Source organism: Archocentrus centrarchus, unplaced genomic scaffold, assembly GCF_007364275.1.
Source record: "Archocentrus centrarchus isolate MPI-CPG fArcCen1 unplaced genomic scaffold, fArcCen1 scaffold_57_ctg1, whole genome shotgun sequence".
Taxonomy (NCBI): domain Eukaryota; kingdom Metazoa; phylum Chordata; class Actinopteri; order Cichliformes; family Cichlidae; genus Archocentrus; species Archocentrus centrarchus.
In genome coordinates this window covers 116,544-134,072 of record NW_022060278.1, presented here as the reverse complement: position 1 = coordinate 134,072, position 17,529 = coordinate 116,544, and the positions used below count along the sequence as shown (strand labels likewise).

At 39.4% G+C, this 17,529-nt stretch overlaps 2 protein-coding genes across 2 annotated transcripts in view; both read right to left on the bottom strand.

Annotated features, from left to right (window-relative positions):
* LOC115777556 (uncharacterized) overlaps nt 1–6,057 on the bottom strand; it is a 37,329-nt gene extending 31,272 nt beyond the window's left edge. Inside the window, exons 1-2 of the mRNA XM_030725488.1 lie at nt 6,038–6,057; nt 5,383–5,486 (exon numbers count right to left, since the gene is read on the bottom strand). Coding sequence (XP_030581348.1) covers nt 5,383–5,486; nt 6,038–6,057 — 124 coding nt within the window. The remainder of the gene's footprint in view (nt 1–5,382; nt 5,487–6,037) is intronic.
* An 800-nt stretch (nt 6,058–6,857) lies between these two features.
* LOC115777555 (uncharacterized protein DDB_G0271670-like) lies at nt 6,858–11,786 on the bottom strand. Its single transcript, XM_030725486.1, has 3 exons — nt 11,675–11,786; nt 7,683–7,931; nt 6,858–7,225 (listed from the first exon to the last, which is right to left on the bottom strand). Exons 1-3 carry the CDS (start codon nt 11,784–11,786, stop codon nt 6,858–6,860), a joined length of 729 nt encoding a protein of 242 aa, XP_030581346.1.
* Nucleotides 11,787–17,529: the final 5,743 nt, after the last annotated feature.

Genomic DNA, 17,529 nt, shown 5'->3' with positions numbered 1-17,529 from the left:
CTGATTATTTCTGATCTTTTTGCAGTCAGTTGTTTATTTGGATGTTTCTTCAGCTGGTTTGATAAATATTCTTTGAAAATCTGCTGAGCACAAACTGAAATCATTGTTAATGCAGACTGAATGAAGAGTCAATATTAATAATGATAATAAAGATCAGTTTAAGTGCTGACCAGGATGAAGAGAGTCGTATTCATGAGTTTCATCCTGGTTGACTCCATGATTTGTGGTGGAGCTCGAACTGTGACTCTCAGACTGGATCGACCTGAAACATGAAAGAAACACAATAAATTCAAAATAACTGATGCAGGTTTAAAATAATAATAATAAAAAGTTTTATACCAACCTGGTGAAGCATGAATCTGTGAAAGAGACACATGTTATTACACAATGAGATCAGAATGATGTTTATGTCTGAATAATTAAAGTGTGTGTAGTAAATAAAATATCTGATCCAGCATCAAAAGAAGAGGCTCTCACACTTGGACTGTCTGCAGCGATACAACAAGAGCAGGAGAAAATGAGGAGAGAGACTCCACAAACCAGTCCAACAATCAGCCACACAGGAGTTGAAGAGCTGTCAGCTGCTGACACAGTTACTGTAACACACAATTATTAATAAACTGTAATTATATTGGATATTTTCCTTTTCAGTCATCAAAATCATTTACAAATATTCATCAAATGCTTTGATCCTGCTCACCTTTAACTAACATCCAGCTCTGTGGTGACTCTCTTCCTGAGTATCACACTTGTAGAAACCTTCATCAGACTTTGACACTGCAGAGATCTTCAGCTCCTCTCGGGTATCACTTTGAATAAGTTTGTCATTGTGATAGAAAAACACATTGGAAAGTATTTTTGTGTCCTCAAACTGCAGCTCAGACTAACAGAAGCTCCTTCAGTCACAGGATGAACAGGACTCACCAGGATAGGAGCATCAGGATCATCTGTGACACAATCAAACACAATTGTTTCAGTCAGATCAGCTGGTGCAGACTTTTAGAAAAAGCTGACACACAATAATAAGAACAGATTGAACAAATGCTTTTCATCATGAAGATCTAATATCTGATCTTGAATGTTTAAAAACTTCTGTATGTGTCTTATTTTTATCAAATCATTTCTATAGTACTTGTTTTGAATTGTGACATGAAACCTTCTCCTCTTAAGGTCTGGGTTATTGTTGCTGCAACAGGAATGAAGCACAACAAATGCTCCATTCATTAAGTCACAGTAGTGCTATACAGCCTCCTCAGTAAATGTGCTGCACAGTTCAGATCACAAAAAAACTTCCCTAAACCAAACTCTCAGCATAATAAGGAAAAATCTGTGACTGAGTTCTCTTTGGAAAATGTGATGGTGGAATGATGATGATGATGATGATGATGATGATGATGAGCTGCAGCTACAGGGACATGTTTAGGTAGAGCTTTAAAGAAAAGTGGATTTAATATTATGACCACTGACAGGTGAAGTGAATAACACTGATTATCTCTTCATCTGTTAGTGGGTGGGACGTATTAGGCAGCAACTGAAAATGGGTCAGAGCATCTCTGAAACTGCAGGTCTTGTCAGCTGTTCCGATCTGCAGTATCTGTCAAAAGTGATGAACCAACAGGGTCATTGATGCATGTGGGGAGTGAAGGCTGGCCCGTGTGATCTGATGCTGAATAACTTCATGCTGGTTCTGATAGAAAGGAGTCAGAATACACAGTTTGCTGTGTTTGGGACTGCAAAGCTGCAAACCAGTCAGAGTGACCATGCTGACCACAGAGCGATGGAAGAAGGTGGCGCGTGGTCAGGTGTGCATGTGTGTCACTTACCTGGTGAACACCTGACACCAGGATGCACTATGGGACTAAATTAGATTATATTTCATTTTTATATGAGGCTGCTGTAGCAGTGAGGTGTGGTTTGAGCACAGCTGCAGGAGGAGAGGTGGGGAGAGTAGTTCATGGAGCTGTGCACAGTGCAGGTAAAATAAAGAAAGTTTGGCTGCTCTGAACTCCCTGACTGCTCTGCACTGAGGAGAACTCACATACAGGAGAACCTTTGATACAACTGCACCTTTTTACATGATACACTTTGATGACACATCTTGAGCTTCTTAGCAGTTTATTGCAAAATAAACATTTATATAAACTGCTTTATAAATGTCAAGTGAAATGAGACCAACAACCAAGAATATTATGTTGCTTTGGTGAGACGCATAAAATTAAACTAATTGTCATTTGTGTTTGTTTGCCACTTCACACACAGCAAAGCTCATGTTCTAAATCAATGAAATACAAGAAAAAATATATAATAACATACCCTGTACAGTGATGTTGACCTGCACTGCTGAACTCTCCTGATCCAGACTCACACCAGTACACTGCAGTACCCTGACTGTGATGTGTTGATGTTACATGTGGATCCAGTCCATTGTCCTACATTCAGAGTTCAGTCGGCCGTCCTCAGTGAAACTTCTTCCACTCTCCACTCAGCAGAGTTTCCCTCACAGGTAGTGAGACAGAGTCAGAGGTGAAGTGTTGCACTCTGTCAGGGACTCACTGTGAGAGACGCTGCTGAATGACCATCTGGAAACATGCAGGGAGGATACAAAGCTCAGGATGTTAGGATTAAAATATCACAGTGAAAATTTGCATTGTTTGAAGCTTTTTTCTGTTCATAATTTCAATATTGTTAATTTTGTCAAACGATCATTTTAAACTTGAAAACTCAATCAGTTCTTACCACATTACAGACCAACAGTCCAGAATTAAGGGGAAAAACAAGAGATATTTTCCTACAGAGAGACAGCTGCACACTGATGTCTCCTCAGTGGTTGGTATTAAAGTCTCATACTTGTTAAAACCAAAATAATTGCAAATAAATTCATAAAAGTAGATTTTGGTATACAGGCTTTAATGCAGTGACTCCTGCAGCTGCAACAGTTTCACTGCACTGAACCTTCTGGGTCTCCTCAGTAATAATCTCATGGCTTCATTAGAAGCTGCTTGAAGTTTCTGTAAACTTGCTTTTGTATAGTTTGTCCACAGTGTGCAGAATACAGAGGTGTACAGCAGCTCTGCACACAGAAATCTTCACTCTGTAAATGTCATGTGATCTGTAATAAGACATCCAAGATATGTGACCTGATTACTGACAGTGAGATTATTATCAGACACACTGACCTGCAGACCAGACAAACTTTGGTTCACTGTGATCAGTGTGATACTCTGGGTCTCCTCTTCCAGCTCTACACACATATCCTGCTGTTTGTGTCTGTCCATCAATGATGTAGGAGTCCTGTGCAGTCCCACTGCCATCAGGTAGCAGCTCATAACTGTAGGATTTCTCTGATAGATCAGGAACAGCTTTATACCAGTAGAAGCTCCATCCTGCAGACGGATGTTCAACCTCACAGTTCAGAGTTACTGAGGCTCCAGGACTCAGCCATGATGGAGACACAGTGAGGACAGGACGGGGTTCATCTGTTCAATAAAGATTTTCTCTCAATGTTCAGGGTTTAAAATGTGTGTTTAAGACATAATTGTGGATTAAAAAGACAATTCATAATTTATGGGACTACAGTTCAGTTCATGTTGTAAATAAGATTAGAAATGGACACCACAGTAATTCTTTCTGATTTATGTGTCAGAGATTCAGTGATAATCTCACTGTACTCTACATGTACCATCCCAGGACCTTACTTAGAGGTGTCACTAGGTGGCGCATTACACACACACACACACACACACACACACACACACACACACACACACACACACACACACCCGGGGGGGTAAATGCTGCAGGAACTGGATTTAGGAACACACCCATCCCATGGCCAGGGGGCAACAATCCCAAGTATTATGAACTTTAAGAGTGAGACTATGTAAACATCTAAAATATCTCAAATCTCAACATGTAACAATGTTTATATTCTCAGGTTAAAGGAGCTTTGACTCTATTTACTGTCAGAAACTGTCAGTGTGACTGAATCACTCCACTCTGTTGTTTTATGCACATGAATGGCAAAAAGGTTCAAATACCATCAGCTATAACGTCTTCATCTTATTCATTAAACAATAATTTGACTGTATGTTAAGTTAAACTCACCAGTGTTCCCAATCCTGACTGACTGACTGTCCTCTGTGTAGTAAAACTGGGTCTCCTCTTCCTCCTCTGCACCTGTAGAGTCCTTCCTGTGAGACTCTGATTTGTCCATTTGAGAGGAAAACTGCATCTTGTGTGGTCAGAGGTTCAGAGTGTTTCTCATCTCTGTACCAGTAGTATTTCCATCCAGATGATGAAGATGATGATGATGATGATGATGATGATGATGATGATGATGATGATGATGATGATGATGATGATGGGTTCACAGAGCAGGTCAGGGTCACTCTGCCCCCTACTGGAACAGCTGTGTTATCAGCTCTCAGTTCAGCCTTTGGTTTATCTGCAGTTCAGTTTAGAACAAGAACAGAACAAGTAAATGAATCAGAACAATTTAAAGAACTGGATGGAAATATGAAAATAATAAACATCATTTATTGAGCAAACACAGCTAAAATTTTGTCACAAAAGTATTTTTACTTATTTAGATAAAACAGATAATCTGGATGAAAGATCTCCAACTTACATGATACAGTCAGTGTGATGGTATCACTCCACCCTGTTAACAAATAGTTCCTTCTGCCCCTGCATCTGTATCCTCCACTGTCAGACTCAGCAGCTCTGCTGATTCTGTATTCATTGGATGTTGGAGGTGTGTTTACTTGGCTGGACTCCATTCATACGTCCACTGAGTTCCTCCACCTCCCTGAATCTCACATCTGACAGTGACTGTCTCACCGCTGAATATCTGAGTCCAGGATGGCTGCAGGGTCACAGTGGGCTTAATGTGAACTGTTCACATAAAAATATCCAGTTAGGAGACAAATACAAACATAAACAGGAGAATCAGTGTTCGTGTTATGGACGAGTCTCGGGGGTCCAGTCCTGTCCAATAAAGTCTCTGTGGCTCCTCAGCTGAATTCTACTGATACTCTTCAACTATCAGTTATACTAATTCAGACAGTTTGGTAATGAAAAGTTTAAACATCCATATCCCTGATAAGTTACTGCAGTGAGAGCTCAGCTTAATTATTCAGGTCACAGCAGTTTAGTGCTTCTGCAGCCTGACTGAGGAGGACACTGAGCAGACGGGTCTGTGCAGGTCACACTTTGGGAAGTGCCCCTCACATCTGTCTGAAACTAAAACCAGGTCATTTCACTGTGCAGTAAATTATAAAAGTTTCTAGGTAGAATTTGACTTTCATGGTCTTTGACTGTTCAGTGAACAGATGGACAAACAGTGCAGCTCTTTCAGAGTTTGGAATAAAACACTAAACTCACCAGTTTCCTCCACAGTGACTTCATTGCTGTCCTCAGAGAAGAAAGCTGGATCTCCTCTCCCTCCTCTGCAGTGGTACAGACCTCCTCCTCTAATATCTCTCTTGCTTCATTTCCTCTCATGAGCTGAGCTTCAGAAGAGACTGAATCACGTCTGAACCAGTCAAACTTCCAGCCAGCAGAGCCCTCCACAAAGCAGCTCAGTGTCACGCTGCCCCCTGCTGGTATGACCTTTGACCTTTGTGCTGTCAGTGGGGCTCTGGGTTTACCTGCTGTTGAGTTTACAGGAAAAAGTTCATTAGATTGTCTCTTGCTTCAGGAAGAACTTTGTTATAGAAATGATCACACTTTACACATTCACTCAGTCATTTAGCTTCTAGCAGCAAATAGAAAATATTTAGCTGCCTGTGACACATTAGACTCAGTGTCTTCATACTGAAACTACACTACAGACTCCCTCTGATTTATTCTTCATCTATACAAAGACAAATGTTGCACATACAAATGACTTTTAGATGTTTTGTGTCCTCTGTACATTTTCCTTTAATAACACTCTAAAGTGACTCTACACTGAATGGTGTCTTTTCTTCCTGTGGGAGCTGCAGGGGGCTGGATCAGTGCTGGAAGGAGAACTGCAGCATATTTACAGCGAGCCTACTCGCCCACATCAGTGTTCATTAATGTCCATCATTATCTTTGTCATTTGGCTACGACAGTAAAATCCAATCAAATACAAAAGCAGCATTTAACACACTGTTTGAAAACAGGGAGATTCACAGCACTGTAGGTACTGTTTCTGTTATTGTTAGAGCGCTGTGACCATCAGTCATCAGTGACGTGGTTCCCACACTCAGGTTTATGTCATTCTCCATCATTTTATATTTCAGTTACAATCATGTGTACAACTGGTCCACAGAGAAAAGAGAAAACCTTGTTGCCTTTCGACCTTGTTTGGTAAAAACGCACCTATAACCACACGACCCTGTTGAGATGTGGGTTTGTATAAATAACGTGTTACCTGTGCTGTTAAATCTGAGGAAGGGCAGCTGTAGCCCGAAACATCACTCTGTTAAAGGTATTTGTGTTCCAGGAGCTTTTTAGGGTTCAAGGTAAAAGTTTTAAAAAAAATTTTATCCCACATAACTCAGAATTCACTATTTTAAGAATGAGCCCATTTTAGGAAACTTGTGAAATATGAGATGATGGAGTTTTATTTTAAAATGCAAAAGGAGCCAAAATGGCAGCTTTGGCAGTTCTTGTGTTAAAATGTTCATTTTAGTAAATCTGATTTACAAACTTAAACTATACAAATATGTAAAACACCTCAAACAAATAACATTCCTGACAGTGATTCTCTTCATTTCACATGACTGTTCATGATCAACGAGTTCCAATAACATCATTATTACAATGACAAAGAGGTCACCATGAGATATAATGTTTTTGGTACTCATAGTAATCCTGAATTTTCAATTTATTCAACACTGTGTGTTGAATCCAAACTCACCAGTTTTCCCAATCCTGACTGACTGACTGTCCTCTGTGTAGTAAACTGGGTCTCCTCTTCCTCCTCTGCACCTGTAGAGTCCTTCCTGTGAGACTCTGATTTGTCCATTTGAGAGGAAAACTGCATCTTGTGTGGTCAGAGGTTCAGAGTGTTTCTCATCTCTGTACCAGTAGTATTTCCATCCAGATGATGATGATGATGATGATGATGATGATGATGATGATGATGATGATGATGATGAGGATGATGATGATGATAGGCTCACTGAGCAGGTCAGGGTCACACTGCCCCCTACTGGAACAGCTGTGTTATCAGCTCTCAGTTCAGCCTTTGGTTTATCTGCAGTTCAGTTTAGAACAAGAACAGAACAAGTAAATGAATCAGAACAATTTAAAGAACTGCATGAAAATAATATCACAAAACCTTGATGATGGAGACACAACACACTGTACAACTGTCACACACAGTACTCATTTTGATCAGCATTTTGAACCTTTAATATTTACTTTGCTGTATTTCAAAATAATTAAAGATATATTTCAAAAGCTGTAATTAATCTGAAGTGTGACTGAGTTTATTGATCAGTGATGAGAAGAAGAATCTAGAAGGAAGTTAAACACTTCCAAATCCTGATGAGTCAGAAACATGTGGAAATATTAACATTTCTGAATCTGACAGTATGTAATACTAAACACAAGAACACACTTGCAGTACATCAGACAGTACACAAGGAACATGAATATTAATAATCCATCTACAATCAATCAAAGTAAAAAGCTGTTTTGATCCTGCTCACCTTTAACTAACATCCAGCTCTGTGGTGACTCTCTTCCTGAGTATTCACACTTGTAGAAACCTTCATCAGACTTTGACACTGCAGAGATCTTCAGCTCCTCTCGGGTATCACTTTGAATAAGTTTGTCATTGTGGTAGAAAAACACATTGGAAAGTATTTTTTGTGTCCTCGAACTGCAGCTCAGACTAACAGAAGCTCCTTCAGTCACAGGATGAACAGGACTCACCAGGATAGGAGCATCAGCATCATCTGTGACACAATCAAACACAATTGTTTCAGTCACATCAGCTGGTGCAGACTTTTAGAAAAAGCTGACACACAATAATAAGAACAGATTGAACAAATGCTTTTCACCATGAATATCAAATATCTGATCTTGATATTAAAAAATTTCTGTATGTGTCAAACAAACAACTTTTTACTAAATAATTTGTATAGAACTTAATTTGAATTATGATCTGTGACATGAAAAAACAACTTCAGATCACACTGAACACAAAAACTTCTCTAAACCAAACTCTCATCATAATGAGGAAAAATATGTGACTGAGTTCTTTTTGGAAATGATGATGATGATGTTTGTATCCACGAGCTCTTTCTTTCAGTCACTACCTAAAGTTTGTGACCATAGGTCAGGGTGGGGACATAGATTGACTGGTAAATCAACAGTTTTTGCTTTTATGCTCAGCTCTCGTCACCACGATGCTGCGTTTGTTCAGGGACTGAATGACCTGCAACAACGGGACAGACATCACATACTCTCACAGCACCCCCTACTGGATGTTGAATGCCTTGTCCAAGTCTACAAAGCACATGTAGACATGTTTGGGTCGGCACACTTAATCCTTGAGAGGATACCGATCTGGTCCAGCGTTCCATGAACAGGGAGTTGGAAAGGAGAGTTTGTCTTATGGGAAGCTGAGGAGTTTGATCCTCCTATAGTTGGAGCACAGCCTCCCACTACTTTAAGATGGGAACCACCACCCCAGTCTGCCAATCCAGAAGCTTCACCCCAGATCTCCATGTGAGGTTGCAGAGGCATGTCAGGGTGAATTTCATCTGCCACCACGGAGCTGTTCAGCTACCTCAGTGGCCTCACCCCCAGTGATGGGTGAGTCTTTGTGCTCACCTCAACACACGACCTGGACTCTGGAATGAGTCTGGAGTAGCACTGTTTTAGACATAGAAACTACATTAAAAACTACAGTAAAAGTGGCAAAAAGTCAAAGTCGCACAAATCGGATTTTCACTCTAGTCAGATGCTTCTGCAGGTCCCGATTGTTCCTAATGTTAGTTCCAGTAAAAATCATCTCCTAAGTCGGCTCATAAAAGTCAGATTCTCGCCTACCTCTGTTGAAAAATCTGGTCCCATTGTAATACATTTCCAATTAAATTCAAATCATTACTTTCATTTCTGTGCAGCAAATAAACATGAAATAACCAAACATAAAGCATAAAGCTCTGAATTTCCAGCTGAAATTTATTACATACATAAACTGTAAAATACTGCTGTGTAATTCTGATAACAGAGAAACAGATAAACTACTGACAATAATGTGAAGGACACACAAGTACACAGCGCAGGTCTGACTCCAGAGCAGTGGTAGATGTGCGTAAAATGTCACGTAGGTGGAGTCACTCAGTCTGGATCTCAAGCAGTTCTTGTTTGAGTTCAGAACAGAGAAAATCTGCATTCACAAACATGTGGAGCCAAACAAGATGAACATTTTCTTTGCAAATGTTCATCTCTGGAAACTTGATCTTATCCAGCTGCTGGTGTTGTGCCAAAACGGGATTTCAGAAAAAAACAACAATAACCTGATTTCCAATGTTTTGGTGTGTTTTTGATGTATAATGTCTCTGATTATATTGGTTAGTAGACTGTAGTCAACAGAATTTATGAAGGCCTTATAAATAAAATAAATGAAGAAATGACCTGTTTTGTATCTTTATGACTGTGTTACTGTATCTACATTATAATCAACCTGCTCCTTTTTGGCCACATCAACTCTCTTTATAGAGCTGTGATGTTATATTTCTGCTGCACTCTTGGGCAGATCTCTCTGAAAAAATGAGTTTTAACCTGATAAAGAAAATATAAAAGTCACTTTGCTAAAATGAGATTGCAGCTTCTACCTGTGACAGGAGTGTTCTTTCTCACTCAAAATAAATTGATATTATTCATGAGAAAAATGTTTGACAGATGATTGGCCAAAAATTAATTTAGAGCAATTTTTTTTTTTTTTTTTAGGCAAATACCAATAATCACTTTTTGGTTCGCCATCGACACAAAGAGGCACGAGAGAGATGCTGGTGTCGGCTGATGACAGGTGGAGCGTTAAGATGTGTGGCAGCATCTGTGTGTCTACACTGACTCCACACAGAGTACACAGAGGGAGAGGCTGCTGCAAAGTTTGCTCAGAGACCAACAGTCTCAAATCTGTTTGTGTGACACAAAATAAACTTTTACAGTGTTTTAGGGGAGAATGTAGATGTGTAAACCTCAAATATCTGCTCAACTTATCAAGATATCATAACTGCAAAAGTGCTCCAGTGATTTCTGAGATGCTCGTTCCCGCTGGTCTAACAGCCAGTTCTCCTCACCAGCTGTCAGCTGACCGGGCGGTCGATGCTCACCATACCCGGAGAGAACGCCTGAATCATTTTCACAACTTTCTCCACTGAGTGGGAAAATTTGTTTTTCAACTCAAATAACCTCTGTGTATTTCTTTGGTATGTAATTGTAATTTTCTAGCACAAAGACGAAGTGTGTGAAGATGAGAAAACAACTTAACTGTAAGCTGTGTCCAAGGCCATGACGCATTTGTTATCATGCAGGTGCTACATGGTGGTGAGAACCTGAACTCCCCATGGCTAGCAGAACAAGATTGTATCAACACAATAGTATAAAGGAATGGGTGTTATTCTGTGCTTTGGTCAATGCTGGTGCGAAGGCTGCTCGTGCTGTATTGATTCCTTTGCAAAGGTTATATTCTTACTTTCAATAAATCATCAGAAAATCAGTTTGGTTTCAGAGCACAACTTATTTTTTCCACCACAAGTGGAAGTTAAGCACAGATATAATTCAGTCAGATCGTCTCTAACGGTTGATGTTTGGCTTATTTCAGTGTTTCATTTGTTCCTCAGCAAATCGGTTTGGCTGAGATTAAAGGTAAGCTTCATAGCTGGATAGTTTTATTTAACTTTAATGTCTTACTGTCAGGAAGTGAATCATTCGCTCATTGTTATTCCTTGATGTTCGGTACAACAGTACAGCTGCTGCAGTTCCTCAACGATTAAATAAACCAAAGAAAATAATGAGCAGAAGTTCAGGCTCCATTTTAACACCTTCAGCTGTGCTTCATGCTGTCACAGTTGCCAGGCGATAGGAGCTATGCTGAGGTAAGGGCTGGTGATGCAGATATGACAGATAGACCATCCCATTTCACTGCCCCTCACTTCCTGCCTTCCTGGTCTACGTAGGCTGCAGCTTTAGAAGGATGCAGCTCTGAATCGAGACACGCCCAGAGTACCAAAAATAAAGCAGGAAGCCAGAAAAATACCCACAACAGAGACTAAGACTTGACAACAGGAAACAGGGAACACAGGGGAGGTGAAATAAACCGAAAACTCAAGAACTGAAATATAACCTACGAGGAAGCTCGAAAGATAAACTAAAGTACAAACTCAGAGAAGCATAAACTTTACAAAAACATGTGTCAGAGACCGAGGAGCATGACAGAAAGTTGCTGCTCTGAACGATGTATAAAATCTGCATTTGTTGTTACACTCAAGAAGTTTTGGTAAATCAATTTAAAAGACTGAGTGAAATGAGATGAACAACCAAGAGTGTTATCCTGCTTTGGTGAGACGACTAAAATTGTCTGAAATATTCATTTTGTCTCAGAATAACTTCACATACAGCAAAGCTGGGACTAATGCTCATGTTTCTAAATCATTCAAATGTAAGAAGAAAATGTATAATAACATACCCTGTACAGTGATGTTGACTGCACTGCTGAACTCTCCTGATCCAGACTCACACCAGTACACTGCAGTACCTGACTTTGTCAAGAAACTGATGTAACATGTGGATCCAGTCATTGTCCTACAGTCAGAGTTCAGTCGGCCGTCCTCAGTGAACTTCTTCACTCTCCACTCAGCAGAGTTTCCCTCACAGGTCAGTGAGACAGAGTCAGAGGTGAAGTGTTGCACTCTGTCAGGACTCACTGTGAGAGACGCTGCTGAATGAACATCTGGAAACATGCAGGGAGGAGACAAAGCTCAGAGATGTTAGGATTAAAATATCACAGTGAAAATGTTCATTTGCTTCCTGAAGATCAGAGTTAATATTTCAACAAATTGTAATTTCCTGCTTGAAAACAAAATACCCTTTAACTACGTTTGAACTGTTTAACACATTTTGAATAAACAATAATATAATTTGTTATTAGTGAAATGAGAATAAATCTTCTTTCTACTTTTGTCAGAGCTGTTAACCTGCCTGCTGACTCCTTATTAACTGTAACCACTAAACAAAGTGTTTCATTGATGCAAATCCAGTTTGTCCAGTAAGAAAAAATAATGACTACAAACAGTAACCTGAGATTCAGTCTCCAAAATAAAAGTACTCATTGCAATGACAAAATTATTAGAATATCATATTTTTCTTTTTTATGTTATCATATGAAAAATATATAAAAAGAAATAAAAAATTCAGTTTGATCTCAGAGAGAAAAGAAAAATGTGTGCAGACATTTTATCATCGTGAAAATTATATTTTAATGAGCTGAATCTGAAAAACTGATGGATAAAAATGTTGACATAACATCAGCTTATTGAAAGGATGGAAACAAACTGACCTGCAGACCAGACAAACTTTGGTTCACTGTGATCAGTGTGATACTCTGGGTCTCCTCTTCCAGCTCTACACACATATCCTGCTGTGTGTGTCTGTCCATCAATGATGTAGGAGTCCTGTGCAGTCCCACTGCCATCAGGTAGCAGCTCATAACTGTAGGATTTCTCTGATAGATCAGGAACAGCTTTATACCAGTAGAAGCTCCATCCTGCAGACGGATGTTCAACCTCACAGTTCAGAGTTACTGAGGCTCCAGGACTCAGCCATGATGGAGACACAGTGAGGACAGGACGGGGTTCTAGTGGGAAAAGATTTTATCTCAGTGTTTAGTCTTCATGAACTACAAGAGTGAGACTATCTAAGCATCTAAAATCTCTCTAATCTCAAGATGTACTAACAGAAACACATTTTTAAAGCCTGTTTATATTCTCAGGTTAAAGGAGCTTTGACTCTACTTACTGTCAGAAACTGTCAGTGTGACTGAATCACTCCACTCTGTTGTTTTAAGCTGTGAACTTTTCATTCGGCCCTTACAGCGGTAGTTTCCACTGTCGATTGTTGAAACAGGTCTAATCCTGTATTCATTTTGATTTTCAGGTTTTCTGTAGCTGTTTCTTTCCCATTCATAATCCCACTCAGTGTCTCCTCCATGGATCTCACATCTGACAGTGATCGTCTCTCCTCTGTATATCTCAGGCCAGTTTGGATGCAGAGTCACAACAGCTTTGTTTGACACTGTTAATGTTCAAGAAAGAACAACAAGAACACATGAATGACAAAAAGGTTTAAATACATTCAGATATAATGATTTTTATACATTTGATTTTTTCTAAATGTTCCTGTTTTTTGTTCTATTTATGTGTCATGTTTATGTGGGTTTCATGTTTAATATTTATATTGTTGTGTTGTGCATTTTGTGGACATTTAATCTATTTGCCTAAACTCAAAAGCACTTTGAGTCGACTCCTGCTGTTCTATAAAATTAATTTGTGGTGATGCAAGTTGGGATGTTGAACTGTTACATTCTCCTTCATGTCAGAAGAGGTCAGCCCTGCTACGGTTATTAGATTTTTCTTGGGTTTTGATTATGACTAATAGTGCCATCTAGTGGTTGACAGCCATCAGCAGCATCTAAGTTAGGGAAATATCCATGTTGTCTGAAAGATTAAACATGAAAACAAGTCTTAAAGGCAGCATGGTGTCATGGTGGTTAGTGCTGTTGAATCACAGCTAGAAGGTCTGGGTTGGCCCGGGCCTTTCTGTGTGGAGTTTGCATGTTCTCCCCGTGTTTGTGTGGGTTCACTCCAAGTTTCCTCCCACAGTCCAAAAACATGCAGTTTAGGTTAATATGTGGTTCTAAATTGCTCATAGGTGTGAATGTGAGTGTGAATGTTTGTCTGTCTCTCTGTGTTAGCTCTGTGACAGGCTGCGACCTGTACAGGGTGGACTCTGCCTCCCACCCTATGACAGCTGGGATAGACTCCAGCCCCACTGTGACCCTGAACAGGATAAGCAGAAGAGATTGGATGGATGGAAGTATTCTATCAATTATTCCACTGACCAATCGATTAATCAGATAAGAAATACTTTTTTCATATTAACAGTTCATCTGCATATTTTAACTTCTGTACTGCAGATTTTTCTCTGTGTGAAACAAACAGGGAGGATGGAGCAGCTACAAATTTCTCTTTTCTTCACTTGCTGATCAGGTGGTTGATGAAGGACCTCCAGCTGTTTCCCAGTAAAGGTTTAATGGTGGTTACAGGAAAAAGGTTCAATAGTTTCAATGCTGTAGAACACATCAGTCAAACTCAAGGCCCACGATAATTTGTGCATCTGTGCATTAACCTGTTTTTGTGGGGTTACCAATGACACATTAAACAGTGGTCAGCAGATAAAAACATTGGTCAGGACTTTTTACAGCAACATTTAAGCTAGCCTCACCAAGAAGGAGACCTGCACAGGTGAGCTGACAGTGAATCACTGCGTCACACCCTGGAAATGGAAAAAGAGAGAAAACTTTCTTGTTGCAACGACTTTTGGAGGATGACTGAGTGTCAAAAAGGCAGCAAAGATGCCGCTTCTCTCATCAAGGACAGACTGACTGGACTGTAGAGGACTGAGGTAAGGTCATTTTCTCTGATGAAGACCCTTTCTGATTGTTTGGGGCATCTGGAAAAATGACTGTTTAGAGAAGAAAAGGTGAGTGCTACCATCAGGCTGGTGTCATGCTAACAGTAAAGCATCCTGAGACCACTCACAATTTAGCCTGAGAACACAGCCATGAATAAAGAACAACACAAAAACATCCTTCAACAACTTGGCAAAAGCTCAGGTAACAAACATCAAGATGAGGTGGCCCAATTCAGCTCTTCACTGCTGTCTGCCCCTCAGTTTTATTTGAACGTTGAGGGGTTTTGTATTTTGTTTCTTCTTCATGTTTTCTTTTTTTCACAGGTGCAGCAGATGATAAACATTGTGGTTTTTCTAATTGTGCTCTGTTCTACGTTTTATAAGGCCCGCGGATGATTTATATAGCTATTATTAATAGCCCACGGGTAAATAGCGCCCCCACCACTGATACTACAAATCCCATAATGCACTGTAACAGACCTGTGCGCTCACCTTTTTTCTGTGTTCCCAATGACACATTGATCGGTGATCATTTTACAATAAAATTTGAGCTAGTCTGACCTCCAAAAATGACCAAATGAAAAGTAGAAAAAAGGGATTTTCCGGACAGGCAAGGAAAGGAGCTGATCTTTTCTCCGCCTGCGATGTGCGGGAAAAAACGCTGCACAGCAAAGTCCTGAAGACAGAACGTGTCATAAGCACCAAAACACAGACTGTGAACTTTTTAAGAGGCAAAGGTTTAAATCACCGCAGTTTTGAAGGAAATAGCTTCAGAATTTGGTGACGTGCCTCATCATACAGGTGCAATGAGCTACCTGAGGAAATCTGTCAAGTTCATGAAAAGTAAAGTAAAAGTCTGAGCAGGACTCCGGGATGAAAGGTTGGCTGTGTGAGTCGGCTTTGTCTGCACATAAGGAAGCATCTTAATACGTCCCTGCAGCTTCGTGATTACGTTGCTATCATAGCAACAGATAGATAAAAATTTTCTGTTTTAACCCTTATGCCCTCCAAGGGCATTTTTGTGTGTGCTTACAGACTCACACACTCATTCTCTCTCCTGCACATGCACATGCACGTGCGCGCGCGCGCGCGCACACACACACACACACTTAGGGGTCCCTTGGTATTCACATGGCTCCATAAAATGACTGAATCTAATGGAATACAGTAAAAATGTCAAATATCACTACTTTTCTTCAAAATGAAATGCTAACATTACAGAATGCATGATTTTATACTGCAGTGAGATCAAAAACTGTGGTTTCTATGGAAGTCAATGAGGCATTTTTGGCCATGAAGGTGTCCAGAGGGTGCAAAATTTGAAATCTGGCACTACATAAAAAAATAAGAATGCAATCAAAATAATTTTGTTCCTAGTCTTTGACATATCCAAGGCTCTAATCACCACCAATGCACGATCCATTTATTATTTGTTATATGGAAAATAATTGCATTCATATGGGTTTTTATAAATAAATAATTACTAATTCATGTAATTAAACTGGCATTTAAAGGGTTAAAATGCTGAAAATTATTTAATGTTTGGTATTTTTGAGTAGATCTGAAGTTAATTAAGTGATTTATGAAAAAAAAGTTAAAAAAAAATTGATGTATGATGAGTTTATAGCAGTTTTAAGGTGCGTGTACATTTTTGCCACAAAGGTGTCCAGAGGGTTCAAAATCAGAGGAGGGCATAAGGGTTAAGTCTGTATTTGTATGGTCCTTTTCCTCAGTTTTATTATTCATTTGCTTATTATTGCATACCTCCTAGCTTGTTATCCTCCACAAGAGTTAATATTCTAAAGTTGTTTTTATACTGTTACTGTTTTGTTTTTGAAATTTATTTAATAAAAGTTAAAAAATAACAAAAAAACAAAAAAAAAAGTGATTACATTGCTGTCAGTCAGGATTTGGCCCAGAGCTTGATTGACAGCATGCAGGGAAGAAGTGCAGAGGTCTTGAAAAGGAGGGGCCAACACTGCCAATGTGTAATTTTCAATAAAAGACTTTGAACCTTATGAGACTTATGAAATGTAGCTACCAACAACAGAAATTAGTAACTCTGCAGAAACACTTAGATAAATGATGACGTTAGAAATACTGAATGAATAAACTCAAAGTATTTGATGTAAATTACAGTGAACAGATTTCAGTAAAAATATCCAACACAGCTGAAAGTCAGTGAAGTTTGGAGTTTCATATTAAACAGCTTCTAATTTCAACTGTTATCATCAAAACATCAAATGGGGGAATATTTCTGGAGAACTGTGTCCATTCTTTCAGTTTAGTCCCCACACTTGTCACGCTGCAGTGAAGCTGTGTATATGATACATGATATAGTTATTTTCATTTGTTACCCATGTGTGTGTGAAGACTTTCACGGCTCTTAGAGGCGCCTTCACATTCATACAGAGGTAGATAGACACCTCAACACTTTAATGAACTGTAAGTGTGAGAATTCATAATAGGACTCATTATTAAAATCTTCAGGCAGGACTGTGACTGACTGACCTCTGGTTGCTGCACACATTATATAAACAGGAAGAAAAAATATTTCTCACCTTCAGCATTTCCATAGATGAGTGTACTGAGCACTGAAATAATGAAGAAACCTCATCAGATATTAAACAACTTACAAAATTCAAATCAACATGAATCTAAACTGAAGCTTTTTAAGGTCAGTTTTCACACAGTAACAGCTCAGCACCACATTTCTGTGTTCCTGGAACATTAGTTGTTAGACAGGCTCACAGGAAAAAACCTTCACAATGAAATATTTCAAATATCAAAGTCCATTTTCAGAGCAATGAACACAATAAGTTCAACAACATTAATACAGTGTGCAGTGACTGT